Source organism: Phragmites australis, chromosome 9 (assembly GCF_958298935.1).
Source record: "Phragmites australis chromosome 9, lpPhrAust1.1, whole genome shotgun sequence".
Classification (NCBI taxonomy): Eukaryota; Viridiplantae; Streptophyta; class Magnoliopsida; order Poales; family Poaceae; genus Phragmites; species Phragmites australis.
This window is the reverse complement of record NC_084929.1, coordinates 18,803,622-18,820,375: the sequence shown is the minus strand read 5'-3', so window position 1 is coordinate 18,820,375 and position 16,754 is coordinate 18,803,622. Positions and strand designations below refer to the sequence as shown.

Sequence of the window (16,754 nt, the reverse complement as noted above, 5' to 3'; positions counted from 1 at the left end):
GCACGGGAAGAGCACTGGTCATGGACGACCTCGACCTGGGTTCAGTCCAAGGCTGGGCTGGTCATAATAGGCTCCTCCCTGGGAGGGAGGGGTGCTCCAAAGCGACCTACAGTTCCCTGGCCTGATGGGATCAGGTTAGCCAGGGTGGTCGGCCGCAAATTACACAAGCCGCAAAACGCCGGTCCTGTGTATGTGGCTGCTCAACGGCGAGCCTGTTTTTCTATTTTGCAGGACCTTCCGAACGAGCATGGACATGACTTGTAAGTGTTTTCAAATCCAAGAAACCAAGCTTTTCGTGTTGCAGGACTTCACGGACAAACACGATCTCCCACCAAATTGTAAGCATTTCCGTTTCAAGAGCTTGACCACCTAGTCAATAGTTTCTTCCGTCGACGTGACAGTCTGGGGCTAAAACTATTAGGATATGTGATTTATTTTCTTGCAACTAGGTTTGTTTAGCCCACTCACTCATGTTGATGGGACAAGATCCAAAATTGACCGCTTGCACGCTGCTAGGGCGATGGCGCCTGAGGATTAACAACAACAATGCCACAAGCCCTAGCTCGGGTTGAGCGCTGGTCGCCACCGAAAGGCTTGTCGGGCTAAAGGTCATCCTTAGTGCCGGGACCTAGCTAAAGAGCGGGTCGACGCGATCCTCCCTAGGCATTATGAGCACTTCGAGGCTGCTCGCCGCCCAAGCACAGAAAAAATCCACATAAAGACAAGTATCCTTCATTACAAAGCAACCACTCGAATGAGACCCGGGGACTAGCTCTATACGACATAGAGATAATACTCCTAGGCCCAAAGATACCCCTAAGTGGGTCAAACAGGACAATCCAAAGGCAGGAATGAACAACATACAAAAATGAGTCAGCACAGGAGCCGAGCTCCTCCGTGGTCATCCTAGTGCCTTCAAAACCGGCACTAACTACCAGCAAGAGGTCCAGGTCGGGGAAGCGGTCGCGGATGTAGGCGAGGGCAAGGCAGGCACCGGAGACCCCAACCTCAAAAAGGTAGTCACCAAGGGCCACGCGAATCCTCTGCTCGAGGCCACCTGCCTCCTTGGAGGCCGCCAGAAACCACTCAATGTGACCGGTCACAGTGTTCCCAAGTGTCGGGCGAACCTGAACACCGACGGACCGAAGCAAGGAATCGAAGGGGGTAAAGGCCCGGCTAAGATGGTCGTAGAATCTCACTCGCTGCTTGTCGCTCTCCTTGCTCAGCTGCTCTAGGTCTTTCTACGCCGCCGACAGATCCTCCCAACAACAGCGAAGGCGGTCACAAAATTCCTCTCTCTGGAGGATGCATTCCCTGGTCACCCACTCTAGATCCCTCCGCACCGCGAGTAGCTCCTCCCGACAGGCTGGTCAAGAAATAGGTTATAAGCCACACATGAGTCAGCTGGTCGAGCCTTGCATAGGTAACCTAGGACCAACACGTGGCTCAAGTGGTCGGAATAACACACCTTGATGGTCGCTCGGCGTACTCGCTTGCTCGACCACAAGCCCCAGCTCACGTTCGGCCGCCGCCTCTGAAATACGCTGGTTAGCGGGATCATAGGGAGGATTGATCAGGGGCTCGGCAAGGGCTCGAGGGTTGGTCGGCATAGGTGGGGGCTCAGTACTGGCAAATGATTTAGACACTCTAGGAACTCTACGACCACAACAACACAAACTCATTAGAGAACAAAAAGTGGAATGGTTCATTCGAATATATTACAAAACAAAAGTTACAATAAAATTTTTTACTCCTCGGAGTCCACCACCCGGAAGACAGAAGTCACATAATCCATCGCTCCTTGACACTCCCGATGCAGCCTCTCCTCAGCTTCGGGTCCGGCGACCATGGCACCCTCCCGGATAAGGTACAAGTTGAAGTTAGGGTCGCGACTGCGATAGCATCGAAAAATGTACTCCGCAGTCAACCTCACCGCCTACGCCACGTCCTCTGCACCCCTCATCGCCAGGGAGCTCAGAAAAATTTTCTGCCAGGACTTTGATGGCATAGGCCCAGGCTTGGGTTGTGCGATTGTCCTTCGGCTCGGTGGCTCCTAGCCCGAGGCTCCCCAGGGGATCCGCCAGCGCCTTGAAGGTGTCCTAGAGAATACTGAGGGTAGTGCGTTCATCCTCCTTGAGCTGGGAGTGCTCAGTGAAAAGCGTGGAGTGCTCGGCGGAAAGCGCAACCTTCTCCCGCTGGAGCTCGCAATACCTTTGCTACAGCAAGCGCCCAGCCTCCCTTTCTTGGGCCAGCTGTTTCTCCAGCTCGACACACCAACTGACCACCGTTTCCTTCTCTTCGACCAGTCTGCGAACAGAAGCGGGGATACGGCTAACCCGAGCAAGCAAGTCAGGGGCCGGCATGGACTCCTCGACTAGCGCCACGGGGACCAGAATCGCCGTCGGTGCTCCAGAGGGCAAAGGTAGAGCTGGCGAAGGCACTAGGATGTCCTGTGGTGGCGCCGTTAGAGGAGTCGTGATGGGAGCCTTAGGGGCTACCACGGGCCTACGACAAACAACAAAGTTACTGAATCAGGAAGGAAAGGAAATTCAAGGAATCTATACCTACCCAATGAAACTTACTACGGCGGTGGGGAGCTAAGCATCAGTCTGGTCCTCATGAAGCCGCCGAACCGACCGGTCGGGGAAGACAACCCGCTAAGGGTCCGCTAGTACTCGAGGTTCCACGAGCATGTTGGGATGCCTCCGCCGTGGACGAGTCCTCCGCTAGCCTCTTCCCACACTGCGCAGATGCTTGGTCCACGACGGTCTGGTCGCAAGGTCTCTGGTCGGACCTATCCTGGTCGGGGTAGGCCTAGCCTGTTCGGGTCTGGTCACAAGGCGCCGGGTCTTGGCGGGTCTGGTCGCAAGGCGCTGGGTCTTGGCGGGTCTGGTCAGGGAGCTACAGGTCAGCCTCTTGCTGACCGGCACTACTCCCAGAGCTGCTACTCGCAATCACCGCCTGACCCTGAGTAGACTGGTTGCCTCCCCGACCTAACGGGTTGGTGTCCCGACCAGGTCGGTGGGTGTCTGGGGCAGCAATAGGGGACAACGAGGGCTGGCGGCCCTCACGTTCAATCTCCCGAAAGGCTTCCTCGACCTCGTTAACTATCAGCCGCAAGACATCTACCTCGGGGAGACGCGAGAAATATCTCGAGCCATGAGACCATGACCAAGGAAAAGGCTCGAGCAAGAAATTTTGGAAAAATGCTAAACATACTAGTCTCACTCGAGCCCTCTCCAACAGGGGAAGCTCACACAGGGGGGCACACGGAGGGCCACCCTTCCTGGAGGCTGCCACCATCAGCGACTTGACCCGCAAGTTGATGACCTCGTCAGGAAGATCTAATCAAAGGGAATAAGACACCTCTCGGCCAATACATAGTGATAGAGGGACGACTATGATGTTACCTATGGAGCTCTTCTGGGTGTCATCATCACTCCTGGTGTACAGATATGACGGGTGTGCTCTCCGCCGCAGGGGACACAGCCGACACTTGATGAAGTCACGGACGACGTCCGACCCCGATAGGCTGGCTTTCGCAAGCGTCTTGACCCGGCCGGCAAGGGACAACAGTTCGACGATCTGCTTGGGGGAGCTCCCTAACTCTCCGCAAGATGTGCCAGTGCATCTAGCACACAGAGGTTGTCCAAGTAGTCATCAGTCGTGAGGTAGAACCACTCGTCCCTCCAGCCCGACCACGATGATTTGAGGTTCATCTCCAGATAGGAACTCACGGCACCATCACGGAGACGAAAGCCGTAGCTCCCAGTGGCTGGCCCGGGTTTCACCCTGGCCGTGTAGAAAAACCGAAAGAGATCAAGGCATGGCTCGATCCCAATGAAGTTTTCACACATGTGAGCAAAGATGTTGAACATGATGATGGAGTTGTGGTTGAGGTGGAGGTGGCAGATGTCGTAGAATGAGATGACGGTGGTGAAGAACTCAGAAAAGGAGGGGACAAGACCCGCCAGGAAGAACGAGGAGAAGATTACGATCTCCCCCTGGTGGGGAGCAGGGACCTCCCCCCAGGGTGATATCCCACAGACAGGCGATGCGAAAGCATGCGATTCTCGTACATCTGCTTTAGCTTCACGGCGGTGCACTTGGACTTGGGGAAGTCGGGCTCCTTTCCAGTGCACGGCACCATGGGAGCTCAACGGTGGTTTTTGCAAGAAAGATAGGATGAGATTGGGGGCGATGGGCTTTGGCGCAAGGGCTTTGAGTGCAAAGAAGTTTTTCGGGGTTTTTGCCTTTCAATTTATAAGATCGACTCGATCCTGTCGCCTCGAATTTCGAGGGTTGTTTGGGGAACCAAAATTCCCTCAAAATCCGATAACTGTCGAGGTTTCTCTCCCCCACGACCTCTCTCTTTGGACGGTTAGCCTCCCCTCGAGATGCGGTTTCCTAAGCCAGACACAGTGGTGGACTATGTCACCAATCACTCCCTAGGCAAAGCTCTTGTTCACCCAAGGTCCAAGTGGTATGACTAGGCCTGACCACAACATTACAAAAAACAGCTCAGATCATCACATCCGTGAGGGAGCTTGAGGGCTACTGTCGATGTAAAGAATATAGGGGTCCCCACCAGGATGGCCCACAACGGTCAGTTTTGTGTAGTATCCACTTTCGTTCTTTGGTCCATGACCCCCGCGCGACCAGTCGACGCCAGCGCAACCACGATCAGGGCCTTCGTAGGATTCCCCGCGACCAATCCTTATTGGTCGCGGGGCAGGTACTCATCTAGGCCAGTCAAACCTCATTTAATGCCGCTACTCACGTCGTTTTCCTTCCCCAGGCAGTTCACTCCGGCTGAGGTGACATGGTCGGCTCAGAGTTACCGTATCCCATCTCGCAAACATTAATTGTTGCAGGACGACCTCGCAGACGTGGCAGGGGGCGCAGCAGGCGCGCGTGGGAAGCATGCGACAGGACAGGGCAGGCCGGGCAGGCCGGGCGCGACAAACAAGGGTGCGACCGATGGACGGGACGGGCGCCGCAGGGACCCAGGGCAGGCACAGCGCATGTATACTTGTAATGATTATTTATATCGATTCTCTAGGTAGACATGGGTCTTTTTGTTGGGCCCACCTGTAAGACTTCTACCCCCTGGAATATAAAGGGGGGATATCTTCTGTAAATAAGGAGGGTAGAGGAATACACGGGATATAGGGCTATTACTCCAGGGGGGCCTGAACATAGATAACCATGGTGTTCTTGAGCAACAAACACACACATTCCACAGCCACACCCGAAACACCGATCACGCACTCACAACCCAGCATACCCGGAATCATTGTCAGAGATTTACCCTCAACATGGGCCGAAAACAAATTTGGGCAAAAGCCCTTATACTATGTTAGCCCAAAGCAGTAGCAAGTTGTTTTTTTCTTTTCATTTCCCATAGGCCGAAGAAACCTAGGCCTTGGCCCCTTTGGTCTTCTTGGCCCAAGCCCAGTTAGGGCACACCACACCTTGCACCCTATAAAAGGAAAAGGGGGCAACAGTTAGGGTTGGACCCTAACCATCCGGCCCTCCCCCTTGCTGTGCACCACTGTCGCCTACCGAAGTCAGGCTAGCCGTCACGTCAGAGTTGTGTGGGAGTGCCGCCGGCCGTCGTTGGGTAACCACGTGCTGGAGCACCGAGTTCAAGTCTCGGACACCACCAAGATGGAAGCACCGAAGCGGGTGCATCACCGTACCGCCTTGGAGTGCTCGGGTGCCATCTCACTGTTGGATCCGGGAGGTGCCCACATCAGCATCGCTGAGAAGCTGAGCCCCCAGCGTTGAGAAGTTGGCTGACAAAATGCGAACACCAAGAGTCAACTGTGGCTGCCCCCTCCCCCCTCACACGCATGCATGAAGGGGCCCGAAGGCCCCCTTCCCCATTCATGCATGCGCGCCCGGGCACGCTTAGGCACCATCGAAGGGGAGGTCGAGGGCCGCGTGTACCCATGACTTGACCCCGGGCGGAGATCTGGACGACGGTTAGCCACCGGGGTCGCAGTGCGGCGGAGGCGACAATATGGAGCCGCTGAAGAAGTTGGAGACGCCTCAACTACTGCCAGCTTGTTCATGTCTGGGACAGGTAGTGGAGGAGGAGCGGTGGGGGTGGACGTCCGTGGGATGTACTCCTCTGTCTTAGGATCCTCCTCTGAGGAGGACACAACCATTGTCGGGCCGTTGAAGAGGGGGACAACACATATACGTGTTGCCATGGTTGGCTGGAGACCTAAGCCAACGACCATGGTTGATGCCGCTACCGTCGTGAAGGATACAACGTTGGTGGCTACTGCTGCTACTGTCCTAACTCCAAAGGAGAAAGGAGGTGGGGGCAATGAGGCTAGTGACCAGATGATAGAACCGACACGTGTAGGGGTTGCGGCATTGGCAGGGCCGCTGTTGTGGCCAAATCGGTGAGGAGCAAAGCCACAACATGTACTATTGTGGTAATGGCGAGGGTGTGGACATTGTGGGAGGATAGCAACGACGAAGAAGGAAGAAGATGCAAGTATTCCATGGATTGGTGATGCCATCGTGCTCACCTTGTTTGGATGTTGAGGCCGATTGGCCTCTATGCTTGTTGTCTTCTGGCCGATCAATGGTAGAACATAATGTGGCTGAAAACGCATTGCAGTAGAATTAGAGAGACAGAAATAGAAAGTAGAATAGAGATAATGATGGCTTGTATTATTGATGAATAGTAGTTTACAATATATAGTACACGAACCTTCATGTTTGTAATTGTTGGATTAGTAACTGCTAATGAGTTACTTCTTTAATTGATCACATGACTAACGCATAAAAGGTGTCTTTTTTAACAATATCGTTGCGAAAAAAAGGTAGGTTTCGATTTTCAGACATTATCACTCCAAATTAAAAAGGGGCCAAAAGATCGTTGGTCCAAAGAATATATGGTGCATTGCTCTGCAAAAACGTAGAATTTAAGCGTTTTTGCGGAGGCAAACTCGCTGAATGTAAGACTAGTGCATAACTAATAATGTTATTAGTGTATGATTAATGTATATTAAGTGGTATTAATGTATTTTAAAGGATATTAAGGCTTAATAAGATTAACTAAGGAACACAATAAATACCATGGTAACCTATATTTGTCCACTTTTGTCTCATGCAACATATCATCATATTAGTAACCAAACATCATCTGAATAATCAGACTGAACAAATAAAAACAAACAAACCAACTGATATTGCATACACTCGGCCTGGCTCAGATGAGCGTGGCTCACAAATGCATGCGGACAACCAAAACAACCCCATACTGAATTTCTGATTCACGGTTGCACGGGCAAGCAGTTCGTGTGATGGTCTTGCGACCAGGTGACGTTCAGAAAAAACGCTGCCTAGCACCCTGGCCGCGCTGGCTTGCTGTCTCACAACTCCGACCATACCACAACCGAGGTGCGGCAGCAGGACGGCACCCACTATTTTGCTAGAGAGGAGCTCTCCAAAAGTTGCTAGTGATGCTGTATATATAATAACTGCCAGTCACCGGATGTCAAAGACTTGCCTGAATGAAGTGTAGCTACTGAATGCTGAAAGAAGCAAGCTGTACAAAAGGCCGAAATCATTTATCAACAAGACAGCAGGTGACCTTCTCGATAGGTTTTCCATCCTAATTCACAGAGGATTCAACCCTAACGCATGGCTTCTCATGTTCACTGAACACCAGCGTGGCACTCACAGTCGCAAACCACATTTATCAACGAAATGTGCATCATGCCACCCATGTCAAGGCTAGCACAGAAGTCAGGACTCCTGCAACGCATGGCTGCTTTAGACCTCTCCCGTGCCACCGCCACCGTCAATCGTGCCATTAGGAACGCTTGCCCTGTTATTGTTTGCTGTGTCACGGTATGGGGAGTAGGAAGAAGCCACGCTACCGTTGTTGTTTCTGGTCCGCCCAGCTGTACTGCTTCTTGTGGTTTTCGTCCTCGCTTTTCGGCCCTGAAATAGCAATGAACAGAAAAACTAGGCGTAAGTGATTCACAACCTTGCACAATACACTGTTGCAATACATTAACCATTTCCCCTAAAGACCAAACATAGAAATCCACTTTCTTCATGCAAGAAATTTTAATTCCATACGGCACACAGGAAATAGGTGGAGAAAACATATAATGAATTAATGATAGGAAAAATAATTAACCACAAATATTACAGGACTGCTACATCTTCATGAAGCTATCTCCATCTACCAAACTAGAATAAATCAAATTTAGAAAACATTAGGGACCAGATATAGTCAACCCAAATGATCAGAAAGGGAAAAAGGAAAAGGCAACTATCGCAAAGTCATTGGGACCCAATTGAGATATAGAGCTTCACAAAATTAATCATTTCAACAGAAAGAAGAGCCCCCTTTCTCATCCAATGGACTGGTTGGACAACAACGGATGAAGATTCAAGAATCCTCTCAATAGGGAACTAGTTTACAAGTTAACTGATCCATGAGCCCCTTTGAAAAGCTGGACAAGAGAGAACATTCCTCAAACAAATGGAACAGCGTCTAGGAGAGGATTTTCTTGAGATGCTGATTATCTCCAATTCTGTGTGGGCGTCCTTATGGATTTATTTCAAGGCCTTATCCTTTTGGGTGAAGCATGCAAAAGGAATATGTTAAGTTTTCATCCAGTCCCAACACAAAACTATAGTAAAAACTTACCATAATAGTTCATGTTAGACACTTCGGCTTGCTATAAAGAATGCATATTCACCTATGAAGTGTAAAGAAAGCTGGTTCGTACCAACTGCTTGGTGTATCTGAGTGATCCCATTCCAGCATCATGAGTTCAATTAGCGTGTTAATGTGATTTAACATAAGCATGCATTGCTTTAGAAATTGTCATGTCATGATCTGCGTAATCTAGATTTGCACCAAAAACACAGTCCATAATCAATTTTGCATCAGCAGAACGAATAGTGAAATCTGAGCCATCATGAATAAAATTGAATCAGGAGACCAAACTTCAGATTGATGAACAAATCCTCCCGAAATTTTATAATTATAATGAAGTGTAAAATCTAAAAATAATCGAATCGGATTCCCTTAACAGTGGTTGATCTATGTAATAGCTGTAGGGGCCATAATTTTTTCAAAAAAAAATCCCTAAACCCTAATATGACATTCTTTTGAAATGTTAATCCCTTATATACCAACAAGTGTAGCCTAGACGTAGCCAACAAAAAAAAAATCTGTTAAGTCCCTACCCTCCCCATGCCACTGTTAATTCCATCAGCCAAAGGTGAACGTTGATTGTGAGTTCATCAGTTGGACGTGTTGCAGCTTTACTTGGCACCATCTCACCATATCCTTGGAGTCAGCAACCCGCCAAATGTAGGCATATGCCCTTTAAAAGGCAAATTTAGCTTTTCAGAACTACCTAATAGTTGCCCACATCTGTTAGATTGAAATGGCGTGTAAGGGTAGGCCAGGCAAAGTCTTGGCTAGCTAAGACAGAATGACAAAATTGATGGTAGCTAAGAATCTGATGCTAAGAATCTATCTATAACAAACCGGAGCTAACAACCCGAAGCTAACCTTATCTCTAAGCAATAATCCTAACAACTTTTAAGCTAAACATCCTTATGATGATCCTAAGGAGTAGATGGCGTGACCAGCTTGATCTTCTTTGGCCTTCACTTGTACGTGACGCCCCACATGACATCTCTCCCTCCCTGGACAATCAGCTCGCCCTGGAGCTGAAAAGTTGGATAAAGACGCCGGAACTCGTCGAGGGAAACCCAAGATGCCTCTGATGCAACTGTACCTTCCCATTGAACAAGCGACTCATGTTGGCCCCTGGCAAGTCTGCTTCCCAGAACCACAGCTAGGGCTGGACAGACCCGGCCGTGGCGAGTGACCGGCAATTTTGGCAGCTCGACTGGTGGTACGCCATGGAAAGGCTTGAGCAGACTGACATGAAACACATTGTGTAGGCGAGCCCCCTCAGGAAGTTGGAGCTTATATGCGACCTCTCCCACACGCTCCAAAATCGGGAATGGGCCATAATATTTAGGTCCCAACTTGCTCTTGCCCTTGACATCCAAAGTTGCGATTGGCCTATGAAACAGACGAAGCCATACCCACTGCCCGATCGTATAGTAGACCTCACGATGCTGATCGTGTTGGCACTTGCAATACTATTGTGCTTGTTCCAGCCGCTCCCTGATTTCCAACAAGAACTCATCACGTTCGAGCAGCTAGCGCTCAACTGTTGGCATCATGGCCTCTCCGGGTACATAGGTGCGTAGAGATGGAGGATCCCTCCCGTATACCACCCGAAAAGGTGAGGTACGCAACGATGTTTGAAAGGCCATATTATAGCAGAACTCAGCCCAGGCTAACCACAGCAACCAATGGCGCAGCCGGTCGCCCGTGAGGCAACGCAATAACATCGTAATGATCTTGTTTGTGGCTTCGGACTGGCCATCTGATTGGGGATGAAATGCCGAGCTCAGCTGCAATCGGACGCCTACTAACCGGAATAGCTCCTTCCAAAAGTTGCTGGTGAAAATAGGATCACAATCACTGACTATGGAGCTTGGGATACCGTGGAGGCGAACTATCTCATCAAAGAAGGCGCGGGCCACCGAGAAGGCCATGTACGGGTGTGCCAATGGGATAAAATGCGCGTACTTGGAAAATCGGTCCACCACCGTGAGAATTACCGATTTCCCATGCACCTGCGGCAAGCCCTCCACGAAATCCATTGCTATGTCCATCCGCACCATCGAAGGGACCTCCAAAGGTTGAAGTAGGCTTGCTGGGCGCAGCTGTTCACCCTTGTTGCGTTGGCACGTTTCACAGGCCCGGACATAATCTTGCACGACCGCCTTGGCGTTTGGCACATGGAAGTCTGCTCGCAACTGGTGGAGAGTCTTCTGGATGCCTTCATATCCCATGTCGTGAGCCCCCGCCAATACAGCGGAGATGCTAGGTGAGTACCTCGGCACGTATATTCGCCAGTCTAAGGTGATTAGTTCGTCCACAACGCCCCCATTGAGTTGAGCGTTCGCCGGCCAAAATCTGAGCACCCAACGTCATGAGTGTTTGGTCGAAGTCGATCTCCTGGCACAGCTGATCGAATAGGGTGAACGTCGGTGCAGACACTGCCATGGCCGAAGCTGGTGGCTCCTCATCTGGCCGAGACAGAGCATCAGCCACGACGTTGGTGCTCCCTAGTTTATATTCCACCTGGAAATCAAATCCCAGAAGCTTGCTGGCCCATTGGTGCTGTGGGATTGTGGCGAGGCGCTAGTCGAGGAGGTACTTCAAACTGAACTGATTTGTGCAGACCACAAACGACCGTCCCCACGAATATGGCCGCCAATGGCGAATAGCCTGGACGAGCCTGATGAGCTCCCGCTCGTACGCTGCTAGTTTGGCGTGCCGTGGCACGATTGGCCTGCTGAAGAATGCCACCGGCCCGCCTCCCTGGTGCAGCACAGCGCCGAAACTGGAGCCGAACGCATCGCACTCGACGATGAACAGCTTGGTGAAGTCCGGAAATTGGAGCACTAGTGCCGTCGTGAGCGCCTTCTAGAGTGACCGAAACGCCATCTCAGCTTCATCCGACCACACAAACCCCTCCTTGCGGAGCAATTTGGTGAGAGGGGCTGCTATCGTGCCGAAGTCGTGAATGAAGCGCCGGTAGTATCCGACGAGCCCAAGGAAACCCCGGACGGCTCGTGCCGACCGCGGAAGTGACCAAGCCAGCACCGCCTGGATCTTCTGGTCGTCCATGGCCACGCCAACAGCTGAGATGGTGTGGCCTAAGTATGCCACCGTTGCAGCTCCAAAGAAGCACTTTGATTTCTTGAGGAAAAGCTTGTGTGCCTGCAATGTGTAGCACGGTGCGCACATGCCGCAGGTACTCCAACCATGACAGGCTATATATTAGTATGTCATCAGAAAAACAAGCACAAATCGCCTAAGGAAGGGGTGGAGCACATTATTCATCATCGCCTGAAACGTGGCCGGAGCGTTTGTCAATCCGAAAGGCATGACCAAGAACTCAAATAAGCCTTGTGAGTGTGGAAGGCCGTCTTCTCAACGTCGTCTGCGTGCACTAATATTTGGTGATATCCGGAACGTAAGTCCAGCTTGGTGAAAAACTTGGCGCCTCGCAGCTCATCCAACAGCTCCTCAACCACGGGTATCGGGAACTTGTCCTTGATTGTATTTGTGTTGAGGGCGCGGTAATCGATGCAGAGTCGCCACGAACCATCTTTCTTTTTGACGAGGAGAGCCGGTGATGAAAACGCCAAAGAACTTGGCCGGATGACACCTTGGCTGAGCAGTTCGACACATTGGCACTCTAATTAGTCCTTCTGGACGTGTGCGTAGTGATACGGGCGGACAATGACCGTGCTCGTCCCTGGAGTCAGCCGAATGCGGTGGCTATGCGCACGAACTGGAGGGAGGCCGCGCGGTTCAACAAAAAGGTCTGTGAACTCGCTCAGCAGGGCCTCCATCCATTTGGCGACACCAGCAGACATCGCGTGGGTTGATGGCGGCGTGGCAACAGTCGATTCCACGTCATGCCACAGTATGCGCTTGTCGTCCCGACCGAACGCCATGGTCTGCCGACTGAAGTCCCACAGGATCGGTCCTAGGGAGCCCAGCCACTGGACGCCGAGGACCATATCGTAGCTACCCAGCGTGAGCGACTAGTAGTCGATGTCGAACGCCTCACCCCAATCATGACGCGATGGTTCATGCACACGCCAGGGCTAATCAGTCGATCACCGTTTGCCACGGCCACGCTGGTGTCGGTGCGCGGCACCACGGTGACTCCCACGCGTCGTGCCACTTCTTCATCAATGAAGTTATGCGAGGAGCCCGAGTCAAGAAGGGATGTGACGACATGGTGGCCCACCTCGACATGGACCTTCATGGTCTGGAACACGTGGGGCCTGATTCCCGTCACGGCGTGGAGTGAAATAGTCGGTTCGTCTACTGCTACCATGGCGTTGATGTCCTCGGCATGTTCATTCTCAGAGAAGTCGATGATTTCAATAACGAACAGTCATTTGCACTTGTGACCAGACACGAATTTCTCATCACAGTTGTAGCAAAGTCCTTGTTCGCGACGGAGCGCCATCTCCGCCGGTGTTAGACATCGTCGTGGGAGTGCAGGGGAGAGCGCTGTCAATTTGCCACTTCCAGGTGGTGCAACTGATGCGCTGCTACCCGTTGTGCTGGTGGAGCCCATGACCGGAGCCGTCAGGGAAAGCACGCGTGATGGTGCCTAGCTCCCTCCGCGACTGGAGGAGCTATCGATCGTGGCTGGTAGCAGAAACTTCTGTTTGTACGCCTGAGCCAGCATCATTGCGTCATTGAGGGTCTTCGGTTGATGGAGCGCCACGACCATCCGCAGCAGATTGAGGAGCCCCACCGTAAAAAGTTGCACCTGCTGTAACTCCGTTAGTCCCTCCGCTCAGCAAGCTAAAGCCGCGAACTTATCACAGTATTCGTCGACCGAGCCCGTGCGCTAGAGCATCGTGAGCTCGCCCAGAGGGCGGCCCAAAGCGTGTATTGATGGTTCACCCATGTTGTGCTCCATGCAGTAGTACCACAGCTGGGCGCCTTCAGTCAGATGGAGCGACGCATACCAGACCTTGTCCTTCTCCTCAATGCGCAGTCCTTTGAAGAACTGGTTGCAGCGATTCAACCATGGAAGCGGATCACCCAAACCATCATATGTTGGAAAATCAATCTTGGGGTATCGCGGGAACCGGCCCTCCGGCTGTCCTCCGATGGCGTGGTCATTCGTCGGCTTAATGTTGGAAGGTTTGCACGGTTTGGGCAGTAAACCATCCACGGTCGACTCCATGTCCCCGACGATGTCTTCTAGCTCATAGCTGGGTAAGGCCTGCTCCACGCGTGAGAGCGCCAAGTTCAGCGCTATCTACAGTTGGCCCCGCTCGAAAACCTTTTGGTTGAGCTCTGCACACAAGGACGGAAGCAGAGCCATCGGGCGCATGATCTCTTCGAGCTTGCTCAGTTTGGCCGCCAGGTCGGCCATGGTGATGTCACCCGAGTTGGCCATGGGATCGAACTGAGTCTCTGATACCAAATTGTCACAGGATGGGATATTGGTGGCTGGAAGGGAACGAAGAGCGTAATCGTGAGATGTAATAGGGCGCGGCCCTGGACCGCGCCGGTGCGACGGCTCCGTGATCGGCAGCCGCACCGAAGAGGCAGGGCGTGAGAAGAGAGAGAGATAGGAGATTGATCTATTGCTTGCCTCTTATTTGATGTCCAGTACTCAGCTTATAAAGAATTTGAGTCCGGCCTAACAAACTGATGCTAAGAATCTATCTATAACAAACCGGAGCTAACAACCCGAAGCTAACCTTATCTCTAAGCAATAATCCTAACAACTTTTAAGCTAAACATCCTTATGATGATCCTGAGGAGTAGATGGCGTGACCGGCTTGATCTTCTTTGGCCTTCGCTTGTACGTGACGCCCCCCACATGACAAGGGGCTTCACCAAATTGACTAGCGTTTTTTCGTATCTGCATACAAGCATATTTTAGAAACTCTCAAACTCCACAAAACTGAAGTAGCTGGCTGTTCTTTTCCAGCGATCAATTGGCTCTCAGGTTAATGTAATTCCAGTGAACACCCGTGGCAATCCCTCCGCCCGCAATCGGAAATGTTCCATAGAATTTGTTCTTCGAACAACAAGAGCTCATGCAGAAATCAGAAATGTTTCATAGAATTTGTTCTTCGAACAACAAGAGCTCATGCAGAAACATCACAATGGACCAATGGTTCTCCCTCAGATTACTTACTAATTTTCCCAAGTCCATGAGGGAACCAATCAACCAAAGAACCTAACATATCACCATCACTCAGATCAGCACATAACAGACGTCTAGGCAGCGCACAGTCCACAGTCCATTCGATTCCAAGAAAAAAAAATCCAATTCGGATCTTCTGTGCCATTTCGACGGCCTATGCACTAATTAGGAGGAAAGCTAGGAGCTAAACGACTGAACGAGGTAACTGAGATCCAAAGGAACTGGAAACGGTGGTGGGTCACCTACCTTGCCCATGCACTTCTCGAGGTGCGGGGCGAAGCGGCCAGCGACAACGGGGCGGCCGCAGTTCATGCACTCGACGACGTCGGCGGCGATGGCCGGGTGCGTCTGGCCAAACACGTCCATCACCCCCTTGCTCCCGCCGCCCTCCTCGCCGCCCCCGCCGGCCCCGGACCCGGGGTGGAGGTCTCCGGCGGCTGCGCGCGCGGCCCAGACGCGGAGCTCCTCCTCCTCGGCGTCGACGCTGCGGTCCAGGCCGAGGCGCGCGATGCGGTGGCACTCCGACGCCACGTCCGCCACCGCGCAGTCCAGGAGCTCCTCGAAGCAGCTCAGCGCCAGCTGCCCGCGCCGCGCGAGGGGCGGGGAGGGGAGGGGAGAGGAGAGAGATTCGCCGATCAGATCGCTAACAAAAAGAAATTGGGGATGGAGATTGCGAGAGGAAGGACAAGGGCGCGTACCTGGGATCGAGGGCTCAGGGTGGCGTCGTTGGAGGACGACATGGTGCCTGCCTTCCGCCCGGATTCGGGTTCTAGTCATCTGATAACTAGTGTGGGGGTATTTTCCTTGTTCATTCCATTGTTCTAACATTTGCCTATTCGCATTAAAAAACATTTGCATATTTCAGGTGCTTATATGGTTTCGTGTAAATTATAAAAATTACAGTCCGATACAACACGTTACAAACACACTAATGCTTAAGATTTTTCCAAAATTTAAAAACTATATATATACAACAACAGTGTCCTACGTTCTTTTATAATGGTTGCTCCATTAGCGTTGCACACTATCATAAGGTGATCTTTAGATAAGCAAGCATTTAAGTCGGGCAACATATTAAGTTGGTTTGATACGGTCGAGTTGTTTCCACTTGCATTTCGTATAAGACTTTCCAAATATTTACGGGTGTTGCGATGGCCGAGGAACCACGTAAGTTAAAACATCCAACCTAAAGAAAGAACCAGGTGAAAAATCAAAAGGGATAGCAGTTTTGATTCGCTCTATTCTAATTTCAATATGAGTTCAGGTAGACTATATAAATATTTTGTAAAGAGATATGTCATTTATGTTTCCACAATTCGAAATATGAGTTTCTTTTTTACTTGAGTCCCAATAGAGTTGTTTGAAGTCAAGTCAGTTAAAGCTAGACATATCCTAAATAAAAATTATATTCTACTCGCATACGGAGTTGAAAGTGCATCTAAGTACTTTATATAGGTTTTGACTAATTGATAACAAACGATTAAGTGACTAATAGGTTTGCTGAAGTTATGAATATGTTTTAAGTCTTATTGATAAGTTAAGAAATGTTGGCGTCTCTTAAAAAGAAAAGAGAAGCGGTGTGTAGTTACTCAATAGGCTTTAATTTATTTTATTTTGAATTTGAGTTAAGCATAGCCGTACTATCAAGAGAGATGTGTGTTGATAGTCTTAAAGGTATCTCAGTGCTCAAAGTATCTTTTAGAACCAAGAGTTAAGAGATACAATCACCCATGGACACTGGAAAAAAGGTTTTTGTTGTCTGAAGTGAGACTCCAGCAGAGAGTCTCCAAGTGAGACTCTAGCAGAGAGTCTCAGTTTGAGCGTGAGAGCTCAGCCCGAAGTCTCCGGGTTAGCCCGAAGTCTCCGAGTTAGCCCGAATACTCCGGTGTCTATGTAGCTGGAGTCTCCGAGTGAGACTCC

General features: G+C 51.0%; 1 protein-coding gene across 1 annotated transcript; it reads right to left on the bottom strand.

Moving 5' to 3' along the window:
- Positions 1 to 7,465: 7,465 nt before the first annotated feature.
- Positions 7,466 to 15,661, bottom strand: LOC133928724 (SAGA-associated factor 11-like). The gene is made up of 3 exons (XM_062375184.1): positions 15,533 to 15,661; positions 15,081 to 15,413; positions 7,466 to 7,968 (listed from the first exon to the last, which is right to left on the bottom strand). Exons 1-3 carry the CDS (start codon positions 15,572 to 15,574, stop codon positions 7,798 to 7,800), a joined length of 546 nt encoding a protein of 181 aa, XP_062231168.1. The 5' UTR covers positions 15,575 to 15,661; the 3' UTR covers positions 7,466 to 7,797.
- Between the last annotated feature and the right edge of the window lie 1,093 nt (positions 15,662 to 16,754).